This window comes from Chiloscyllium plagiosum, unplaced genomic scaffold, assembly GCF_037043375.1.
Source record: "Chiloscyllium plagiosum isolate Xiang-an unplaced genomic scaffold, Cpla_swu_hap1 HiC_scaffold_14, whole genome shotgun sequence".
Lineage (NCBI taxonomy): Eukaryota > Metazoa > Chordata > Chondrichthyes > Orectolobiformes > Hemiscylliidae > Chiloscyllium > Chiloscyllium plagiosum.
The window spans coordinates 70,316,342-70,340,396 of record NW_028270152.1 but is presented as its reverse complement, the minus strand read 5'-3'; the positions used below and the strand labels follow the sequence as shown (position 1 = coordinate 70,340,396).

Below are 24,055 nucleotides of genomic sequence, written 5' to 3'. Positions count from 1 at the left end.
ATTTGTTAAGTTATATTTGAATCTAGACAGTTTTGAACATTAACATCAATTCATCTACCTCCTCATTAGCAACCCCTTTATTAAACACAAGCACCAAAACTATACATAACACTCCAGAGGAAAGGGTCATAGAGTACAGAAACAGACCCTTCAGTCCAACTCGTCCTTGCTGACTAGACGTCCTGATCTGACCCTTTACCTAGCATTTGGCCCACATCCTTCTAAACCTTTCCTATTCATATACCCATCCAGATGCCTTTTAAATGTTGTAATTGTACCCGCTAATCTTGGTGTCACCTGCAAACTTACTAACCATATTTCCTATATTCACATCCAAATAATTTACAACAGTGATGAACAACAGTGGACCCAGCGCTAATCCATGTGGTACACTGCTGGTCACAGGCCTCCAGTCTGAAAAACAACCCTCCACTACCACCCTCTGTCTTCTACCTTCAAGCCAATCTTGCATCCAATTGGCTTGCTCTCCCTGGGTCACTGGACTCAAAATATTAACTCTGCTTTATCACTCTGCAGATGCTACCAGATGTGCTGAGTTTCTTCAGCACTGTGTGTTTTGGATCCCTGGTGTCTGCACTTCTTTATTTTTCTCATTATTATGACAAGTCTTTGCTAATTTTAAACTTCAATCTCCTTTCAATAAAGCCCAAAATGCCTTCTTAGTTACTTGCTGCAGCTGCATGCTAACGTTTTGTGCTTCATGTACAAGAACATCCAGATCTCTCGACACTGCACTCTTTGGGACCATCTCCATTTAAATAATAGTCTGCCTTTTGATTCTTTTACCGAACCTCACATTTTCCCGAATTAAATTCCATCTGCAAAGCTTTTCCTACTCACTCGACCTATCGATATCCCCTTTCAAGTTCCTGGTATTTTCACCTCAACATACCTTCCCATCCACTTTATTATCAACTATAACTCCTTATTCTCTAGGAGACCAACACTCACTTAACTTATTCTTTTCTGTTTAGCTATCTATAGAAACTTGTTTTGTTGTTTCGTTTTACATTCTAGCTGTAAGTCTACAATTTTCTTCCTGATTATTCCTTTTAGTCATTCTGTGCTGTTCCTTATATTCTGACCAATCTGATTTGTCGCTCACCATTACACGGTTATATGCTTTTGCCCTAAATTTGTGCTTCGCCTGACTTAGGAGTCCTCCGTTTAGAATTTTACCTACTCAGAGCATTCTGAAATATCCCATTGAATATCTGCTACTGTGGATCCATCCCCTAGCCTAATATGCCAGGTCACCTCAGCTAGCTCAGCTTTCATGTCCTCCGATAACCCTTACTTAAGTTTAAAATACTAGTCCCAGACCCAGTCTTCTCCCTTTCAAACGGTATGTGATATTCAATCAGATTGGGATTACTGTTAGCTGGAAGTGCCTTTGTTCTGAGATAATTAATGAATCCTGTCACATTCCACAATTCCCAGTGCAGTTCAGCCCCCACTTCCCCCAGTAGTGGTGCGACTGGCCCACAAACTGAATTCACTTCTCTCACACCAGTCTTTTTAAGCTGCTTATTCATAATTACCACAGTACCAAAGAATGGAAACATCTCAATCAACAACAGAAATTGCTGGAGAAACTCAAGACTTCGCCCGTACAGAGAAAGCAGAGTTAATGTTTCAAATCCAGTGACCCTTCTTCAGAATGGTTAGTAGCTAGATGACAGGGTGGGTGAACAAAGGGATGATAAAATACTAAGGAAAAAGGAAAACCGATGATGGAGACAATGAGTGGATGAAAAGCAGCCCATGTCATGACAGAGCCTGGGGTGTGAGGTGGGTAAAGGACATGGAAGAAGGTTCTAAAATTATTACACTAGACATCGAGTCCTGAAGGCTGCAGGGTTCCCAAGCAAAACATCAGGTGCTGTTCTTCCAACGCGCACTGAGATTCGCTGGAGCACTGTAGCAATCCTGAGACAGTGCTGTTGGCCAGGGAACAAGGTGGTGCGTTAAAGTGGCAGGCAACTGGAAGCTCAGGGTCATTCCTGAGGACAGAACATAGGTGTTCTGCAAAGCCGTCACCCAGTCTGCACTCTGTTTGCTCAATGCAGAGGAGACCACATAGCGAGCAGTTAAATGCAGTAGACTAAATTGTGAGAAGTGCAGGTAAAGCGCTGCTTCACCTGGAAGGTATGTTTGGGCCCTTGGATACTGAGGAGGAAGGAGGTAAATGGACAGGTGTTACATCTTTGGCAATTGCAGGGGAAGATGCCATTGGGGTTGGGAATGGAGGAGTGGACCAGGGCATTGCGAAGGGAACGGTCCTGCGGAAGGCTAACAGGTGGGGGAGTGTCTGTTGGTGGAATCCCACTGGACATGGCGGAAATGGCAGCTGATGATCCTTTGGATGTGGATGTGGATGGGACGGTGGGTGAGGATGAGGAGGATCCTATCACTGTTGCGTGAAGGCCGAAGTGTGGGAGATGGGTCACACACATGACTAACATCCCTGTCAACTACGGGTGTTGGGGAATCCTAGGTTGAGGAAGGGGGTGGACATTTCGCAGGCACCCTGTGGAAGGTGGCATTATCAGAACAGATGCGACAGAGATGGAGAAACTGGGAGAATGGGATGGAGTCTTTACAGGAAGTAGGGTTGAGGATGTATAGTCAAGGTAACTGTGGGAGTCAGTGGGTTGATCCATTATTCATTCCTATTCTGACTCCTGAGAGGACTAGCACTCAATTTACTTTTTTTCTGTTTAGATACTCTTAGAAACCCACGCTATTTGGTTTTACGTTCCTAGCTAGTTTCCTGTCATTCTACTATTTTCTTTCCAACTAATATTTTCAATCATTCTCTGCTGTCACTCCTCACCCCTCACGTTCCATGCAAGACCCTCACCAAGTTCCCATGCCACCTCCATGGCCCCAAGATAATCCACCAATGCCAATTCACCCAATATCCTCCATGAGCAGTTTGCAGAAACCACATTGAGGCAAACTGAAATGAAGCTCTCACTATCAACAGCAGCTTTCACTATGTTAAAACAACACCCTGACTCATGAAGCCCCATTCAGAACTTTTGAGTATCTCTCAATTACTTAAACCCGCTGTAAAACGAAAAGACGTGTATTCAGAGCCCCATATCAAAGATCCTTCAATAACCTCTTTGAACTGTCAGTAAATAAAAAACTCACTATAGGGCTGTCCACTGAAACAATTATAGATTGTGGAACGCAGACTGATGTTGACAGTGATGTATCAGGTAGCTCTGGATGGAGTGACAACCAGGTTTTGGAGCTGTCAGAACAATTTTGTTTTAAAACTCACTGACTTTTGTTTGTAATTTTTTTTAAAGGGACTGGGGATTTAAGGAATTCAATAGTTGCATAGTCCTATAGCCCTTATCAGCCTTTCATCAGCGTTTATGTGTACTCTAGATGTGTGTACCTTCCTCACTGCAGGAACTGTCAGCATTGAATTCAAATGGCCCAGTGGAGTTTGGGTGTCACTTACTTCCTTTCCCCGAGTGGTGAAAATGGGATCTGTTGAACATCGAGGCAGAATTTCCAAATCCACACATTTTTAAAGGTGGACAGAGTCCTCACGACTCCTCAAAGATACGGGCAAAGGTATAAATGTAATTCATGCCTGTCTGCCGACTGGATAGACTTCTGTCAACATTCAGTGACAAAGAAAGCAAATGCACTTAATGTTCAAAACGCACTCTGCTGTTAGCTTACTGATTTTGCAAAATACCACGAGATCACCCGACCAAACGTAACTTGCTTTGTTTTTAATTTTCTGATCCGGGATTTTAACCAGCTGGATTTCAATTGAGCTGCATTGTGGCTGGTGGCGAAGTTTTAAAATCAACTTTACCGGGCCTCTCAGGGAGGGAAATGCAACTCGAGTGTGAGCTCAAAACAACTGTCACTTTGCCAATTCCTACCCTGAAAGCGGGACTGGTAAATTATTATCTGTCTACAGCAAACGTTTGCGGCTGCTCTGTGCTTCAGATGAACCGGAAAATTGGCGAGAGGTTATTACAGCCGAGCTGTAACAGAGACTCGAGCCATTTTCTTCCGATCTGTCTGAAGGTGGATTGAAGAGACAGCATGCTAATTGACTGCACATCCCTCACAGACTCCATTCATCACAGCCAGTGTAAATCAGGCATTTGCCAGGAGTCAGGGACATAGTCGTGCTCCATCATCTGACAGTATCAATCTGGCGCACACAGTCACAGACAGAGCATGTCCGTTTCCATGGAAACGCACGCACTTGAACTGCTCTATATAAAGGAGCTGAACGCAAAACAACACAAAAAAACCTTTGAAAAACCATTTGGAAAACCACCCCCACCCCCACCACTGCCAACCCTTGCCCTTCATTGTTTTCTCCCCCTTCAGCAGAGGATCAGAGTGCCAGAGGTTCCTGGGTCAGCAGGGAATGGTGCGATACAGATTGCCACTCCAGTTGTCGAACTGAGACACTGCCACATTGTTCAGGAGAGGCACACTCTGCCCAGGTCAGCACTACCCAATCCCACTGCGCTACTCAAAGCTGGGAGAAAGGAGACGTTCTCCCAATAGCCTGAGGAATATTCCATCCACCACCCCCACCCAACTACCGGGATGTGAAGCCAACCAGCTGCTCATCCACTGCCCTGCAGTTCACAGGGGTGCCAATGCCAGTCTAAATGGGAACAATAACTGCACCACAGAGAGCTCTGACCGGATCACCGAATTCGATGCAAAGCAAACGGTGTTAAATGCAAGTATTTGTTACATGATCTGAGATGTGCAACTTTGAATCATACAACCCCTAAAATGTGGAAACAGGCCCTTCGGCCCAGCAAGTCCACACCAACCTTCCGAAGAGTATCCCACCCAGACCCATTCGCTGACTCTATTATTCTACATTTACCCCTGACTAATGCACCTAACCTACACACCCTTGAAGACTATGGGGCAATTTAGAGTGGCCAATTCACCAAACCTGCACATCTCTGGACTGTGGGAGGAAACCAGAGCACTCAGAGCGAACCCACGCAGACTCAGGGAGGATGTGCAAACTCCACACAGACAGTCACCCGAGGCTGGAATTGAACGCGGGACCCTGGCGCTGAGGCAGAAGTGTACCTTTCCCTTTTTTCGGCCAACTCAGATGGTAAGAATGGAGTGGACAATCGAAGCTGACATAAGTGCAGCATTATGGGAGTGCAACACTATTAAAGAGGCCAGCGTTCAGGCAAGATGCTAAACCAAGCCCCACCTGTCCTTGGGAAATTGATATATAAAACCACATAGTACTATTTCAAAATAAAAACAAGAGTGTGGGTGGGTTCTCACTGGAGTTTAGAAGGAGGAGGGGAATCTCAAGGAAACAGATAATTTTTGAACAGGACCAAACAAAGTAAAGGCAGGAAGGATGCTCCCAATGACCAGGGAGCCCAGTCACAACATTTAAAAGACATTTGGACAGGTACATGAATAGGAAACGTTTACAGGAATATGGGCCAAATGCAGGCAAGTGGGACTAAGTTTAGTTTGCGAGGCTTGGTCGGCATGGACGAGTTGGACTAAAGAGTCTGTTTCCGTGCTGTATGACTCTGTGACTCCACAATTAGGAGTCACAGTTAAAGGATATGGGTAGGCGCTTGAGGACAGAGATGAGGAACAATGTCTTCACCCAGAAGGTGGTGAGCCAGTGGAACCCACTGGTACAAAGACCAAAACATTTCAAGGAGTTAGATATAGTTCTTAGGACTAAAGGGATCAAAGGGTTTAGGTAGAAAGTGGGAACATGGAAATGAGTTGGATGATTGGCCATGATCACACTGAATGGTAGAGTAGACTCGAAAGGGTGAATGGCCTACTCCTGTACCTGTACTCTATCTTTCTATCATAGGCCTCTTCATTCCATAGGCCCATCACTTCGTACCATGCCGTGAAGCCGATATACCAATTCAAGGCGGAGACATTAGACCCCCTATCTTCATAAACCCTGCTGCCCACATCCTCCGACCTTAGCCAATGTCTGGGGCTTCCACCATACCTTCTCCTTCATCTTCTCGATCTTCCTGACGGAGCTGCGACGCTGCGGCCTGTCCTCATGTCGGAGCAGGTTCACGCTGATTTCTCCCGATTTGCTGAACTGCTTCTCTTCCTGCTTCTCTGCCTCCTTCAGCTTGCTCTCTGCACTGATGCTCTCCGCGTGGTACATGTGGTACGTCTTCATGACCTGCCAGGCAGCGAAGACAACAATTCAACAACCACCAACACTGACTGTGCCATGACTGGTTGACCGAGGACTCTCACAGGAGCATTATGGGTATAATTTGTCACCAAGCCCATAGGAGGTGGCATTGGGACAAGTAACCAAAGGCAGTCAAACTGGAGAGATTTAGGGAGGGAACCTCAGAGCTAAGAACTTTTAGTAGTTGAAGGCCCTGCTTCCAATGGCTAAGGGACAAAGTGAAGGATATGCAAGAGGTCAGAATTGGAGGAGGACAGAAAGCACAGAACTTGGTGGAGAATACAGAGCTAGAGGGGGAGAGGCCATGGTGAACCTGGACAAGATTAGGTGACATTTCCACAGTCTGATACTTCCTAAATAACGATAGAATTCAAAAGCTTTCCTCTTACCAAAGGTCCATGTGAGGAACCTTGGTGCACACATGGACACAGTGTCTGCCATTTAAACTCAAGGAGATGTGCACCTTCCACTGGGCACCCACACCACAACACATTGTCCCAGGGCAAACTGCTAGGCCGTGTGTGGAGGAAGACGTGTCTGTTTCGCTGCAGCGAAGATGAGGTGAGGGAGGTGAAGAGGAACAAAGTGGGGAGGGTGGAGAAAGGAGGGATGGGGATGCATAGGGCACGGGACAGAGTGAGTGTGCTCAGTGTGCAGGGAAACGGTGAACAAGGGTGAGGAGGGAGGGAGAAGGCAGAGGGAGATGGACGGGGCTCAAGAGGGAGAGGAGAGTGTGAAGGGGAGGGACGGTGAAGGGGAGGGTGGGAGAATAAATGGGAGGAGTGTAGAATGGGGAGAGTAAATGCGAGAGGTGGGGGAGGGAGTGAGGAGAGAAGAGAATGATCTGGAAATCTTCAGAAGGCGGCTGCATGCTGGTAGTGATATAGATCAGGGGATGGGAAGGTGGCAGTCGGGGCTGGGAGCAGGATGTAGAGCAACGTACTTCATGTGGGGACTGGAGGAGCAGGCCACGGAGAGCTGCTGGCTCCCTGGCAGCACCCATCACCTTGAAGGTTACTCACAGTGAGAACAACAACATGGCCTGGAAGCTTTTTTAAAACATTTAAAGACCTTCAGCATGAAATAACTCTTGAAGGTGATGAGTTGCATGTAATGAAGCTGCTTTCTTGATTGATGGCGCAGTAGCACAGTTGTTAGACTGTAATCTCAATCCAGGGTCAATTGAAAGAAAGCTCCTCAAACAGAAACCATCTGTACCTGATTTACACAGTCACAGGAACAGGAACAGGAACAGGAATAGGCCAATCAGCCCGTCAAGTTTATCCTGACATGACACTATACAGTCATGGCTTTAATGCATTTTACCCATCCCATCCATGTAACCCTGCACACTATTGGTAATTGGAAATCTCTCAAATCTCTATCCCAAACACAGTCAAAGACAATGCTTCCACGTCCCTCTGTCATAGGGAAGAATCAAAGGTTCACAACCCTCTGAGTTTAAAAAAAATGCTTATCTTCGTCCAAGTGACATACCCTTACTTATAAATTGTGTCCCCTAATTCTAGGCTCGCTGACCAGGGGAAACATCTTGCCTGCATCTACCCCATCTTTCCCTTTTAAGTATTGCATATGTTTCAATGAGATCACTTTTCATTCTTCACAACTCTCGAGAATACAGACCCAGTTTACCCAATCCCTCTCCAGAGGGACAGTCCCACCATCCTGGGAACAAGTCTGGTGAACCTTCATTGCTTTCCCTCTATGGCAATAATATCTTTCCTGAGATAAGGAAACCCAAACTGCACACAGTACTCGAGGTATGGCCTAATCAAGCTCTTAAACAATTTAAGCAAGCCTTCTGTACAGAATCCCAATTTTCATTTCTTAAAGACGCTTGCTGACTCCAGTGGAAATCTCACCTACCACCAAAAGGATAGTGATAAATTTGAAGACAGACTGGAGTGGGAAATGGGAGCTGCCTCCAGTTTACGACTTTCCTGCTCCTGGCCTGTTGCGATTGAGGAGTTAACACTGACTTCTACTGGGGGGCCCAACTTCTTACACACCCAACTCAATGATCTCGCTGCCTCCATGGCTCAGGTATGACATGGTGTCTCATCTCCTTGCGAGTTTAGAGTAGGCTGTGTACTGACACAATCGTCCTTCCTCAATACAACTGCTCACAGTAGGGGCACACTTGACCGGTCAGTCAGTCAGATCAATATTCTCTCAAACTCTGGGATATCAGTTCTATTTGAGATGACTGGGGCTGGCAATTAATACGTTGACCGGATGGGTTTCTGTTTGAGGAGCTTTCTTTCAATTGACCCTGGATTGAGATTACAGTCTAACAACCTTGGTACCACACCGTCAATCAATCAAGAAGGCAGCTCCATTACATGTGACCCATCAGCTTCAGGAGTTATTTTGTGAGGAAGAGCTCGATGCATTGCGAAGGATCTTGCACGTCTTGTGTTTGTGCTCTCTGCGAGTTGCCTGAAAGGTGATTGTTCCTGACAGGCACTTGGAGATGGGAGTCCAGACATTCAGTCTGACCTATCAGGGAAGGGAGCTACGACCTGAATATTGAACCCCAAGCACCCTCTAATACCAGATCTGTGTTACCAGTAAGTTACAAAAGAGAAACGCATGACTGGAGCTCTGCCAACAAAGCATTAGAGAGGGGTGAGGGGAGGACAGTCAGTCAGCATCACTGTGAGGAGAGAGTGAGGACCCTGTGACAGACAGGTCAGCATCACTGTGAGGGGAGAGTGAGAACGCTGTGACAGACAGGTCAGCATCACTGTGAGGGGAGAGTGAGGACCCTGTGACAGACAGGTCAGCATCACTGAGGGGAGAGTGAGGACCCTGTGACAGACAGGTCAGCATCACTGTGAGGGGAGAGTGAGGACCCTGTGACAGACAGTATCACTGAGGGGAGAGTGAGGACCCTGTGACAGTCACTGTCACTGTGAAGAGAGAGTAAGGACCCTGTGATAGGCTATCAGTGACACTGTAAGGACCCTGTGACAGACAGGTCAGCGTCACTGTGAGGGGAGAGTGAGGACCCTGTGACAGTCAGTGTCACTGTGAGGGGAGAGTGAGGACCCTGTGACAGTCAGTTTCACTGTGAGGGGAGAGTGAGGACCCTGTGACAGGCAGTGTCACTGTGATGGGAGAGTGAGGACCCTGTGACAGGCAGTGTCACTGTGATGGGAGAGTGAGGACCCTGTGACAGGCAGTGTCACTGTGAGGGAGAGTGAGGACCCTGTGACAGGCAGTGTCACTGTGAGGGGAGAGTGAGGACCCTGTGACAGGCAGTGTCACTGTGAGGGGAGAGTGAGGACCCTGTGACAGACAGTATCACTGAGGGGAGAGTGAGGACCCTGTGACAGTCAGTGTCACTGTGAGGAGAGAGTGAGGACCCTGTGACGGTCAGTGTCACTGTGAGGGGAGAGTGAGGACCCTGTGACGGTCAGCGTCACTGTGAGGGGAGAGCGAGGACCCTGTGACAGTCGGTGTCACTGTGAGGGGAGAGTGAGGACCCTGTGACAGTGTCACTGTGAGGGGAGAGTGAGGACCCTGTGACAGGCAGTGTCACTGTGAGGAGAGAGTGAGGACCCTGTGACAGACAGTGTCACTGTGAGGGGACAGTGAGGACCCTGTGACAGTCAGTGTCACTGTGAGGGGAGAGTGAGGACCCTGTGACAGTCAGTGTCACTGTGAGGAGAGAGTGAGGACCCTGTGACGGTCAGTGTCACTGTGAGGGGAAGAGTGAGGACCCTGTGACAGGCAGTGTCACTGTGAGGGGAGAGTGAGGACACTGTGACAGTCAGTGTCATTGTGAGGAGCAGGCAAGGAAAGCGTCAACTCAGAGTTTATGAGCTGGAGGCTGAACTACAGACACTACAACACATCAAGGAGGGGGTAAGGTACCTTGATACTTTCTACCAAGAGGCAGTCAGGGTCCCCATTTTGCCCGATCCTCTCAGTGACACTAACTGCCTGTCCTGGTGTTTTTACCTTGCTGTTTTCTCTCTAATGCTTCGTTAGCAGAGTTCTAATCTTCCATTCTTAGTTGGCAACTCACGAGGTTGGTCAATGGTCAGGCTCAGGAGGGTGTGACTGGGAGTGAAGTAGGTACGGGATCGAGTGGGCAGCCATATCCACTAGGTTTGAGGTTCTCTCAGCGTTTTTGTCTAAGATTAATATTTTAAACCTAAATCAGGGTAACTATGTGGTCTTGGAAGGTGAGCTAGCAGAGGTAAATTGGCATACCAGGCTGGGGGATTGATGAATAGAGACAGAGTAGTAGGTATATATTCCAGAATACTGGGAATAAGTATATTCCTACCATAAAGGAAAGTTTGAAAGTCAGGACCCGCTGTCTATGGTTAAATAAAGATGTTAGCGGAAGCTGTAAACTGAAGGAAAAGGCATTTGACTGTACAAAACTGAGTGGCAGGTTAGATGATTGCTCAGAATAATAACAAATGACTGAACATATGACTGAAAGGTTAAATTGGGATTAGCAGAATTTCTACAATGCACTTACGGAGGAGAAAAGTAAAATGAATATTTTAGAATTCCTATCGGAAAGATGTTGTAAAACTTGAAATGGTTCAGAAAAGATTTACAAGGATGTTGCCAGGGTTGGAGGATCTGAGCTATAGGGAGAGGCTGAACAGGCTGGGACTGTTTACCCTGGAGCGTCGGAGGCTGAGGGAGTGACCTTATAGAGGTTTACAAAATTATGAGGGGCATGGATAGGGTAAATAGGCAAAGTCTTTTCCCTGGGGTAGGGGAGTCCAGAACTAGTGGGCATAGGTTTAGGATGAGAGGGGAAAGATATAAAAGAGACCTAAGGGGCAACTTTTTCACACAGAGGGTGCTATGTGTATGGAATGAGCTGCCAGAGGATGTGGTGGAGGCTGGTACAATTGCAACATTTAAGAAGCATTTGGATGGGTATATGAATAGGAAGGGTTGGGAGGGATATGGGCCGGGTGCTGGCAGGTGGGACTAGATTGTGTTAGGATATCTGGTCAGCATGGACGGGTTGGACCGAAGGGTCTGTTTCCGTGCTGTACATCTCTAAGATTCTATGGTCCCCTACAGAGGAAGAATGGGGGAGTGGAAGGGAGAGAGGAACTTGTTGATATTACAATCACGAGGGAAGTGGTACTACTGACGGAGCTCCAAGCTGATAACTCCCGGAACCAGATGGACTTCATCCTGGGGTGCTGAGGAGTCTGTGCTGGGGCGTCAAACTTCTACAATTTGCATCATTGACTTACATGAAGAGAGTGAAGGCTCAGTCGCTAAATTTGTAAATGACACCAAGATAGGTAGCGGAGTGTCATGTGAAGATGACAAAGTGACATATGATCTAAATAAATCAAGTGGACAAAAATATGGCAGATGGTGTACAATGTGGATACTGTAAGGTTCTTCATGGGAAGAATGAAAAAAAAAGCAGAGCTTTCCCACCATCTGCAAGTTCTCCTCCTCCAAGCCACTCACCATCCTGACTTATAAACATATCACTGTTCCTTCACTGTCACCGGGTCAAACTCCTGGAATTCCCTCCCATTGTGGGTCTACCTAAAGGACACGGACTGCAGTGGGTCAAGGCGGCAACTCACTCCCACCTTCTCAAGGGCAACTTAGAGAAGGCAAGTCCTACCAGCATGTCACACAAGAGAATAAAAAAATTTGTGCCAATTTGGAGGAGGTTGACTAGATTATTTTTCAATTAATGAGTGGGTTGTCTTACGTTGGAAAGACAGGCCTTGTTTGCACTGGAGTTTAGAAGAGTGAGGATGATGATTTGAGTGAAATGTGTCAGACTCAATGGTGTTGCCAAGGTGAACATGGAAAGAATGTTTTCACTTGTGTGTCAGTCCAGAACCTGGCGGGGAGAGGGGCACTGTTTTTCAATCCAGGATTGACTCTTCAATACAGAGATTAAGTGAATGTTTATTTCTCTCAAAGGGTTGAGAGACTTTGGAACTCTCTGTCTCAGAATGCAGTGGAGATGGACTTACAGAATATTTTTATGACAGAGGTGATGGATTCCTGCCGAATAAGAATCTAAGGTTTTTGGAGGTAGAGGCGAAAGTACAATTTGAAACACTAACTGATCGTCCATGATCTTCTTGAATGGCCCATGACAACCAATCTGGGCAGAAGGGGAGAGGAGACTAGTGCCATTAGGAATGAGAAGGCACAAGTCAGGTGTGTGATGGAATACTTGCTTGGATGAGCGCAGCTCCAATACACTCAAGCTTGATACCATTCAGGACAAAGCAGCCTGCTTGTTTAGCAACCTATCCCGTACTTTCAACTTTCACCCCCCCCTCACTACTGATGCACAGTAGCAGCAGTGTGCATCAACTACAAGATGTATCTATTCTGGGAGTGTTTGATGGGTACAAAGTAGAAGGAGCTTTACTCTGTATCTAACCCCATGCTATATCTGTCCTGGCAGTGTTTGCTAGAGACAGTGGAGAGGATGCTTTGCTCTACATATAAGCCTGCGGCTATCCCTGTCCTGGGATTGGTTCAGATGCTTTGTGCATGAATTGAGTCATGATGATTGTCATTTGAAGAAATGCCAAACACTGACCAGAAATCAGCCAGAAAGGAAAGAACTGATGCAGAATGAACTCAATATGATGCACCGCATGCACGCTTGCAGGCCTAACGACTAATACTCACAGTGTACAGCTCATTGGTGACCTTTAGCAGCTCCTCATGCATCTGTTGGCCAATTTCTTTACTCTGTAACAGAAATATACAGGATTAAGATGCTCTGCTGCTGAATGATCGTCTCACGTTGCATAATCCTGAGAGAATGCACTAACCGATGACAATCTATTACAGCCCAGCCAAACAAAAACTTACAACAATTCTCAGTCACTCCTGTAACAGTAACAAAAGGAACACCAAGAAATTCGAAAAATAGAGACCGAAAACAGAGGGAACCCAGAATCCTTGGATCTAGAGACCTCAGACACAGTGGTAGCTCAGAATTTACCAAATGATTTGTACAAGAATCATGTGAGGATTACAGCATAGAATGAGGCTATTTGGCCCATCATACCAGTTATGATTCCAGCTATGGCTGAACAGCTCAGATCCCAGACCAAGACCAAACTTGATAGTTTTTTTTAAATAAACAAGATTTTTTTTACTGAAACACAAGCACGTAACACTGTAGATTCCAGTTTAACAACAAAACAGAAGTTTATTATGCAAAGGAAATTAAGATAAAATAGAATAAACTAAACTATTTATGAACAGCACAAACTTAAAACTTTCCAAACAACTGAATGTAGACTTCCTGAGCTTCAAATAAACCAGCTTCAAATGATATTAACCAAACACTTCTGGTCTGGAGCTTTTAAATCAAATGCCTTACTCTGAGGTAACCTCGTTCAAAACAGGCCTAAACTACCTTTGTTTCCTCGGAGCAACTGTTTTCATAATCCAACTTTAATAAAGACTTCTGAAAAATTGCACCAAACTGAAACTCAATTTTTTTTAAAAAAATAAATAAGTTGTTGGTGTTTATAGAATCTTCTACTGAAAGCCTAATGCATTATATGATTTTGTTTGTTCACTTGTAAACAGACCCAGTGGAAACTAATCCCCATTATTCACCAGGAAATTTCTCTGTAATACTAATGTTTTAAATCACTACGTCTATAGAAATAGTTACAATTTAATTAAATCCATTTAGATACATGTGAAACCCATATGCCACTTGATCAAAAATTCAAAAACCCAAATAATAAATGATATTAAAATATATATAAATTGCACATTTTACAACATGTCCCTGTTGGTTCTCTGCAAGAGTGGTCCAGATTGTCACAGTCCAGTTTGTCTTATTAATCACTTTTTTAAATTGGTTCTGCTATCTTTTACAATTGGTGCAAACATAACACCAGGACCCTCTGCTCCTAAACTGCCTTTTAAAATTGTATGTTTATGATTTCCTGTCCTAATTTTTCCCCACCACGGTGAATCATTTCACATTAGGCTATGACCATCTCTAATCAGAGGCGATCTAATCACTGCTGTTTGACAATCAATGGTGTTACCATCACTAAATCATCCTGTATCAACATCCTGGGGTCATCATTGACCAGAAACTCAACTGGACTCTACACATAAACACAGTGGTGAGTAACTCACCTCCTGACTCCCCAAAATCTGTCCAATGCACAAGTCAGGAGTGCTATGGAATACTCCCCACTTCCCTGGATGAGTGTAGCCCCAGTGACATTCAAGAAGCTTGACCCATCCAGGACAAAGCAGCCCACTGGATTGGCACTACATCCACAAGCATCCACTCCCTCCACCACCGATGCTCAGTAGCAGCAGTGTGTACTATCTATAAGATGCATTGTGGAAATTCACCAAAGACAGTACACCTTCCAAACCCACAACCACTTTCACCTAGAAGGACAAAGACAGCAGTTATATGGGACTATCACCACCTGCAAATTCCCCTCCAAGCCACTCATCATCGTGACTTGGAAATATACTGCCATTTCTTCACTGTGGCTGGGTCAAGTCCTGGAATTCCCTCCCTAATGGCATTGTGGGTCAACCCATAGCAAGTGGACAGCAGTGGTCCAAGATGGCAGCTCAACACTTTCTCAAGGGCAACTAGGGATGGGCAATAAATGCTGGCCAGCCAGCAATGCCCACATCTCTCAAATGAGTAAACAAGAACTCTTCTGCCTTAAATTTCTTCTGCCATGCATCCACCCATTCCATTGAACTGTCTCTGTCCTCATAATTTAGCATAATTTCAAAGTTTGCAGATGACACAAAGAGTATGTTCCGTGTACTAAAGTCTAAATCGTTCATGTGGATCAATAAAATCAGGGATCCTGGTACCAAATTCTGGAATGAATGGGAAAGAAGGCTAGAGCTTTATGTTATGCATGCCATCCTTCAGCATAGTTTTTGCTGGCATTACTAAACATTGCTGATCATGGGAGATGGGATCTCATGAAAAATGCAATCAATAGAGGGGAGATAACGTTGAGTCTCCAAATCTAGAATGGTGCTGGCCTAGTGAATGTTGGAACAGCAAGAAGCCTAGGAGCCTTATTTCAGGAGCAGGCCATTCAGCCCATCAAATGTGTTCTATTGCTCAGTGGGAACATGACTGACCTGTGTACTCAATCTAGTTCTAATGAATAGTCGACTGACTCGAGGCATTAACTCTGCTTTATCTCCACAAATGCTGCCTGACCTGCTGAGTTTCTCCAGCAATTTCTGTTTCTGTTTGAATTGCCCACATCTTTAGATGCTCTTACCTAAATCTATCACACTCAGTCTCAAAACTGTTCTAACATTTTGGAGGAGAGAATTCTGGGTTTCCATTACCCTGTGTGAAATTTGGAGAAACGGCAGTGTACAGTGGTAACGTCACTCGACCTGGTAATGCAGAAGCCCACCCTAATATTCTGGTAACATGATTTCAAATCCCACCACAACTCATGGTCAAATCTGAAATCAATAACGATCTCACCAATTGATGACCAAGTAACTATAATCAATTGTCATCAAGAAAAAAAAATCCCACCTGTTTCACTAATGCCTTTTAGGAAAGGAAATCTGAAGTCTTTACCTCATCTGGTATCTATGTGACTCCAGACGCACAGCAGTGTTATCAACTTATAACTACCCTCTGGAATGAGCAATAAATGCTGGTTAGGCCAGCATCACCCAAATCCCGTGAATTAATTTTTAAAAGGCGCAGGCTAACTTCACTTCCCAGGTCCCTTTGCTACAATCCTCAATAGCTGCTCTTGGATTGGAAAGCAGTGACCAACTCCAAAAACCCAACTGGGCTCCTTTGAAATGGATGGAAAAATTCTCCGGATAAATGCCACTTTCTTCATGGAGTTCATTGGCAGGAAACCATCAAACTCAGCTGGCCAGGGGCTTGGAGGAAGTGTGAATGGAGACAAGATTAAGGACAGCTTTGTGACATCCCCTTGAAAATGACTTCTTTGGGATTAGTAAAGGTACCCATTGATGCCTCTATCCAGCTCCTGAAGCCCCCCCTCCCCATTGCGAAGTTGGTGGCAAGCCACATTCCTGAACCATTGTGATTGGTGACCTGCTCCAATGGTGCTGTTAGGGAGCACTCTCAGCCAGTGTCAATAAAGCAGTGGTGATGTATTTCCGAGCCAGGATAGGAACTCAATGATGGAGGTATTCCCATTGCCCACTTTCTTGGGAAATGTTGCTGGAACAGCCCCGGTGAGTTACACAGTGAATTCTACGGCCACGGGAGTGAGGGAACATTGCAGGTGGTGGTTGGGCTGCCAAAGTATCCTGGACGATTTTGAGGTTCTTGAGTGTTATTGGAACTGCACCCATCCAGGAAAATGGGAATTATCTCACTCACCTGCCTTGTGGATAGGCTCTGGGGAGTTAGGTCATGGGTTACTCACTCCAAATTCCTAGCCTCTGGAAAATACTGACTGATGTTTCCTGTGCAGTCAGTCAGTCAGTCTGACACACACCACTCCATTTATGTGCTTGATTACTGCAAACCACCAGAGGTTAAATATATTCTCAGTTGTGGCAGAAATGGAACGGAGGAGTCTTTAAGTGAATAATTATTCCAATACACGATCCCATGATTTAAAAAGTGGAAGAGAAACAGTACATCTGCTACCACAGTGGTACAGATGCTGCGGGCATTGAGGCGTGCCAGGGAGGAAGTCAGTATCCACTTTGCCAACAGGGGCACGTGTGGTACTGGCACCCAGCTCTCTCCTGGCACTCAGCAGTCACAAGCTCGTCTCTCACGTGCTCAGGCTAAGCTCGTGTTACTTGGAAATGAGGAAAGTCAAACTCAGCCCTGAACTCATTCCTCAAACAGCCAGGGACAAGCCTTCACTCCAAGGCACGTGCGTCAGAGCCAGTTCAGAGAAGCTTCACTCGGCTCGGTCTGGAGGAGGAGCTGACTAACAAAGAAAGGGCAAGCAGGCTGGGCCTGTACTTACTGGAGTTTAGAAGAACAAGAGGTGGACGGACTGAGATTCTCGGTGGGTTTGACAGCATGGACACAGAGAGGGCGATTCCCCTCGCCAGAGAATCGAGAACGAGGGGCAGAGGTTTCAAAACAAAGGGTCCCTTCATTTGAGATGGAGAAGAGAAATTTCTTCTCTCAGAGGGAGATTAACCTTTTGGCGGTTCATCCCCTCCAACACCCCCCCACCCAAGAGACCGGACGGTGTAGAGACGCTGAATCTACTCATGGTGGTGATGGACTAACAGGAGGAGAATCAAAGGTTATGGTTGACAAGCAGGAAAGCAAAAGGTCATTGGACTCAAAACGTTAACTCTGATTCTCCCTCCACTGATGCTGCTAGACCTGTTGAGTGTCGCCAGCAATTTCTGCTTTCATTTCAGGAAAGTCAAGCTGAGGCAGACAGATCAGACATAACCTTCTTGAAACGTAGGGAAAGCCACTTCTGCTCCTCTTCCCCCAGCTCTAATATTTTGCACAGGTTACCACTGGGATACAAAGAGGACATGAAAGATGCTACATAAATGTAAGGAGTTGCTCTTTTTAACAGCTACCAGACATTTCCTCTGCATCCCCAAACATACTCTCCCAGAAATTACATATAATTGCAAACAGGCACACACACACACACACACACAGACTCTCACAGACACAGAACACAGTGACGGGCTCACACAGACACAGAACACAGTGACGGGCTCACACAGAGGGGCGCGCGCACACACACACACACACACAGAACACAGTCACAGGCTCACACAGAGACACGCACAGACAGGAAACACAGTCACAGGCTCACACAGACAGGAAACACAGTCACAGGCTCACACAGACAGGAAACACAGTCACAGGCTCTCACAGACAGGAAACACAGTCACAGGCTCTCACAGACAGGAAACACAGTCACAGGCTCACACAGACAGGAAACACAGTCACAGGCTCACACAGACACACACACGAGTCACAGGCTCACACAGAGACACACACAGACACAGAACAGAGTGACTGGCTCACACAGAGACACACAGACAGGAAACAGAGTGACCGGCTCACACAGAGACACACACACACAGAACACAGTCACAGGCTCACACAGAGACACTCACAGACACAGAACACAGTCACAGGCTCACACAGAGACACTCACAGACACAGAACACAATCACAGGCTCTCACAGAGACACACACAGGCAGGAAATACAGTGACCGGCTCTCACAGAGACACACAGACAGGAAACAGTCACAGGCTCATACAGAGACGCACACAGCCACAGGCTCACACAGGCAGACAGACACAATCACATTTGGCACACCTTGTGCTAGAAATTTATGAAGTTCTTACCAAATTATGCGGTGTCAGGTCAGAGCCAGAAACCCCTCTCAGTGTTATTTGAATTACTTCCGCCAGCTGAAGTCTCCGATAGTAACCTGACCGGTATGTTTGAAGCTGACTAAAAGGAATCAAGGTCAGATTTTCTGACTCTGACTGTAATCTCCAACTCGTGGGGATGCTGCCAATTGCCCCCTCGTATGAACCCCCACGACCCCAGCCCCGATGTAGTCTGTCTGATCTGTCTCTGCTGAGCTCGATGTTCATTCCACACGTGCATACTTAGATAGTGTTAACAGACTGAACAACATCATGTAGCTCAGCATTACATCACTCTGACCTGCTTCAAATCACCCCTCATTCTCCTCTCAATCTGTCATTAAACAACTGCATAGGAAGATGGCAAAGGTTGAATGTAGAGTTGCTGTATCTATAAAATACTTTACTCCCAGAAGTGATTAGATTACTCTTTGCCTTAACCATGCTCAACAAGGGGTAATTCAATTCCAGAGTATTATTTTGCAAGCAAATTGAATCTCGCAGGCGCCAATTCAGACAGATAACTACACAAACCCAGAGACGGAATATGGGCAGAATCGGACTTTTAATCACAAACGATTCGGTTGTGAAGGAAGGTCAGCGCTGCAATTTCCTGTCAAACAACAGCTTGCAGCCACAGTGTCACCTTGTAGTGAATGGGAATATTAGCCACGTGGAGGATGGCTACACGTTTTGACAACATTCCAGAATCTCTTGTTTCGGGTGCGAAATTTGCGCTTGACAAGGTGAGGAAAGTCAGGGTCAGGGGATTTAACCGGCAGTGTCACTGGGAACGTCAGACTCCAGCTCAGCTCCCACCCACTGTTAGATATAGAGTGATGGTCCATCTACTCTTTTAAACGAGAGTAAACTGTAATTAAAGCTCCCCCTTGACTGTTCCCATCAAGCACTCCCAGCACAGGCATGGGGTTAGATATAGGTAAAGCTCTCTCTATACTGTCCCCATCAAACACTCCCAGGATATGTATAGCATGGGGTTAGATACAGAATAAAGCTTTCTCTACAATTTCCCATTAATCACTCCCAGGAGAGAAACAGTGTGGGGTTTGACGCAGAGTCAAGCTCCCTTGGCACTGTCCCCATCAACCACACCCAGGATAGGGACAGAGCTGAAAATGTGTTGCTGGAAAAGCACAGCAGGTCAGGCAGGATCCAGGGAACAGGAGAATCGACGTTTCGGGCATAAGCCCTTCTTCAGGAATCTTCAGGAATCTCTTTTATTCTAGAGACTTAAAAGAAGCTGATGCATTGGCTTTTATTCTCCAAAACTGCCTTCATTCAGGAAGGTTCTATTAGAATGGAAAATAGTGAATGGAACTCTTTCAAAATGGAGGGAGACAGAAAGCATAAGCGGACAGTGAGATTAACAAACACCATAGGGAAGTGTTGGCACTTAGAAAAATTCAGGATCATCTCACAGAGCCAATATAATGTTATGAAAGAGAACTAATCAGGGTTTTTTGCAATAGTAATGCGCTGTGGTTAAAGGGGGACAAGCATTTCGATTTCCAGAAGGCACATGAAACATTAGTGCTATACAAATGCACTATTGTTGTTGCACTGATGGGACATTTTTATCTCCTTCCATATTGTCCTGTGGCCTCAGAGCGGGGTTTCCAGTTTGGACCCTAGCCTAAGGGAAACAAACAAATGTATGACAGGTGCTGTCAAGAGATTACTTTTTGGGTAACATTTTGAAACCTGAAACCAGATTTCAGTGACGTTATTCCCTAGCTCAGCATTCCATCCAAACCCCCTTTATTATTATCATTTCAAAATGTCAATAGTGCTTGTAAACATCCTACTCTGACCTGAGCAGTTCATGATGGGCTGCCTTTGAAACACAAGCTAAATCACAACAGTAACATTGTTCTGACCAGGTGCCAGGACCATTAGTAACCTCAGGGTACACATTATCAACCCAAGTAGAGTGAGGAATGGTAATGAGCATCCCTTCACGACCCCCCCCCCCCCCCCACCAAACAACCGTCCAGGGCTGGGAAATCACCATAAAACTCCGATAGAATAAGCTTCGTTACTGTTTGTGCCTTCAAGCAATGATTTGAAGCAAGCTGTCGGATGATGCTGAACTAGTCTCCTCTCTGCTGAGTCCTTTAAGAGTTCTCAGTGGGCCTGCCTTCAGACAGCAAGCCCTCAACACGCGTCCATCTGGAAAGGCAGCTCCTTGATTGGATTTTACAGAGCTTTGATTCGCTCCAGTGGGGGGGGGGGGGACACATTGAAGGAACAAACAGTACTCTCCAGACTGAGCCACAAATGTTGTCACTGTCTTGTTTGTAGCCAATCTTGATGCTGGCTGCTGCTGTCTATTTTTCCTGCAAATGTCCTCACCAACCCTTCAACAGGACAGAAGGGGACCTCAACCTAATGACAATTCCCACCGGTAGAACTTGCAATGAGCGTAAGCAATATTTTCAACCATTCAGAGCACTGACAGCTGGACCTTGGCCAAATCACTTTCTTTTTGTCTGTCTGTCTGTCTACACACACACACACACACACACACACACACACACACACGTCTCCAATGGAGTACGGTGCTCCATTGTTTTAGTTTTGATCAGAGTAAACAAGGTTGGAATGCTGTTCAGTGGAAGAGGAGCCGTGAATATAAAGCGACAATACCAGAGAGGTGCTGGATGAGGAAAATTATTCAGCAAACGAGGATCGCATTGCCTGACAGGGTGGTGCAAACAGATTCAGTCGTAACTTGCAAAAGGAAATTGGATCAGTAATCAAAAGGAAAATAATTGATAAGGCAGTGGCGGAAGAGGAGTGTGGGGCTAATTCAATAGCCTTTTCTGAAAGCCAGCACACTCAGGATGGGCCTTCCCACTGTGCTGCACCAAGAACACAAACACTCAAATGTGCAAAAATATATGTCAAAATGCACACTAATATCCATATATAGGGTAGCCTATCAGCCATTGAGCCACAGCCTTTATTCCTTGATGTTAAGAATGATCTGTAAGGTACAAACAGACAAAAACACACGTGCTCAGACACAGATATGTAGCGAAGTGAAATTTGCCCTGAATTACCACCTTGGGACACTGTCTGATGTTCACGGAACACCACACACAGTTTTTATTCACTCTAATGGATAAAGAATGGAAATCGGAGCAGAATCTAATGCAGTCACAAAAGTAATTTACAAAAGTTAATTACTGGATCCATTCATCAAATACAGATTGTGCCTAACTGCCCCTCCACCCTGCACAGTGGTCCTGCTATGAAATTGAGACACAACGAGCAGAAATGAGCAGGTTTTCATTACTTGCCTGTACCAGGTTTGTTCATCTCCAGAGCAAGAGACTATTGGAATTGGCTGAACAAAAACAGGGCAGTGATCTTGCACAGTTCCAGGTCATCGATCAGTAATTCTTTTGGACAAGTGGGCTGTGAAACGATGTCACAATTGGGATCGGCCACTCCCGTCACTCGGAGTGAAGGCTCTCAGCCACTCCGTTAAGCAGGCTCCTCCAGTGATGGGCCAGACCGCTTCCCAGGCTGGTCGCTGCAATCTCCGCAGCGTCAAGTGGAGTCGCTTGGGTTTCTCAGCTCATTCCAAGCTTTGCAAGTAGTATTTTGACAGGTGTGGCCACTCAGCAGGGGGAAAGAGGGAATGGGTGACCGGCTCAGTCAGAGGAGGTTGGCGCTTTCTGGGGAGTACAGCCACAGCCAAGTCTGTGGGACCGTGGGCGGCTCAGCTCTCCAGAGGGGATGTGGAGTAATAGGAAAGCAATAGGAGATTTGGTGGTTAAATGGGAAGATATGTTTCTGTAGCCAGGGGTGTGAACTTGGGACAGTGTGTTGTCTCTCCCTTGTCATTGAGCGGCCACAGAGCACTCTGAAGAAGTGGGTGGAGGGGTATATCAGTGGTTGTGGGCCACAGAAGTATCCACACTATCAGAAAAAAAGAGGGACATGGTTCTGCATTCAAGGTTTCAGGAGTTTGTATGATAATCTCTGGATTACACCCAAAACCCAAGTGAGTTCAGAAATGAGAGTGTAGCGCAGATGAATGTGTGGCTGAAGAGATAGTAACAGGAGAGGGAGGTTCGAGATTCCTAGCTCATTGCGACAAGTTCTGGTTAAGGCCTGACTTGTGTAGATTGGGCAGGTTGTGCCTGGATCAATTTCCTGGCCGGGCAATTTGTCTGTGCATTTGTGGAGGGTTTGAACTAACTTGCCACGGAGCGTCGGTTTCCAGGGCATAATATTGGGAGGGATACACTGAAGAGAGCTGAGAATTGGGAGGGAGAGAGAGCGCAATGGAGCGAGAAATTGAAAAAGGTATTAGATGGTGTCACAGCGGGAGATCTAATCTAGGAGAACTGTGCATTGTGCGATTGCATGGAGTGTGCAAAATAGAAATGGTGAACTGCAAATGCAGATAGTGACATGGAAATATGATGCTGTAATGATAATGGGGACCCAGCTCAAGAAAGGGGAGAACTGGATACTAAATATTCTTGGATACAAGGTGTTCTGCAAAGGAAGGAGGGGTGGAGGAGTGACAGTGCTGACTACAGAGACTTATCCCACTACAGCAAGTACAGTGGAGGCAGATTTAATGGTGGCTATCAAGGCAGCACTGGATAATTATCTGAATAGCAATGATTTACAGAGATAGAGGGGAAAGGTGGGAGGGTGGGACTAAGTGGATTGCTGTTGTAGTAAGCTGGCATAGGCATGATGGGCTGAATGGACTCATGCTGTAACCCCATGACTCATCAATAGCAACAGACAACATCAGCTCGAAACACAAAGAATTACCACAGCATCCTACTCCTCTCTCTCACACAGGTATGGTCTCAACATTGGCTCAGTATGTAGCACCCTTGGCTCAGATTCAGGAGCTATGGGTTTGATTCCCACTCCAGAGATCTGAGGACATGATCGAGGCTGATGTTCCAATGATGTTCTGTCAGAAGTACTGTCTTCTGAATGACACATTATCTAGCTGCCATCACAACCAGAACAGATTGGTAGCCATCTCAAATGGCTAGACAATGTGCAGAGCAAGCTCCCTACAATTGCCTACACTACCGGCAGTAACCACACTTCAGAAATGCTTTGAGTGGTCAAGCTCTTGAATGGCTCAAGGTCTTGAGAAAAGGATGCATAAATGCCAACTCTTTCTTTGTTAAGTTTGTCTGCAATTTATTTAACTTTTCCTTTTTTGAAAGCTCATGCCATGTTTTGCGCTTTAGCATCACTGCACAACACCACCTGTAACCATTTTGTGTGTGAGGACTCAAAAGTGGTTTTTGTTGGGACATTACAGCAGATTGTCAAAATATCTAAATAATGGGTGCCATTTGTCACCTAACAATTAGTGTGAAATTGTTTCTACAGCTGCTGA

General features: G+C 45.8%; 1 protein-coding gene across 1 annotated transcript in view; it reads right to left on the bottom strand.

Annotated features, from left to right (window-relative positions):
- LOC122559273 (SLIT-ROBO Rho GTPase-activating protein 3) overlaps nucleotides 1-24,055 on the bottom strand; it is a 156,723-nt gene that overhangs the window by 17,184 nt on the left and 115,484 nt on the right. Inside the window, exons 4-5 of the mRNA XM_087993995.1 lie at nucleotides 12,929-12,991; nucleotides 6,044-6,229 (exon numbers count right to left, since the gene is read on the bottom strand). Of these exons, the coding sequence (XP_087850121.1) occupies nucleotides 6,044-6,229; nucleotides 12,929-12,991 (249 nt within the window). The remainder of the gene's footprint in view (nucleotides 1-6,043; nucleotides 6,230-12,928; nucleotides 12,992-24,055) is intronic.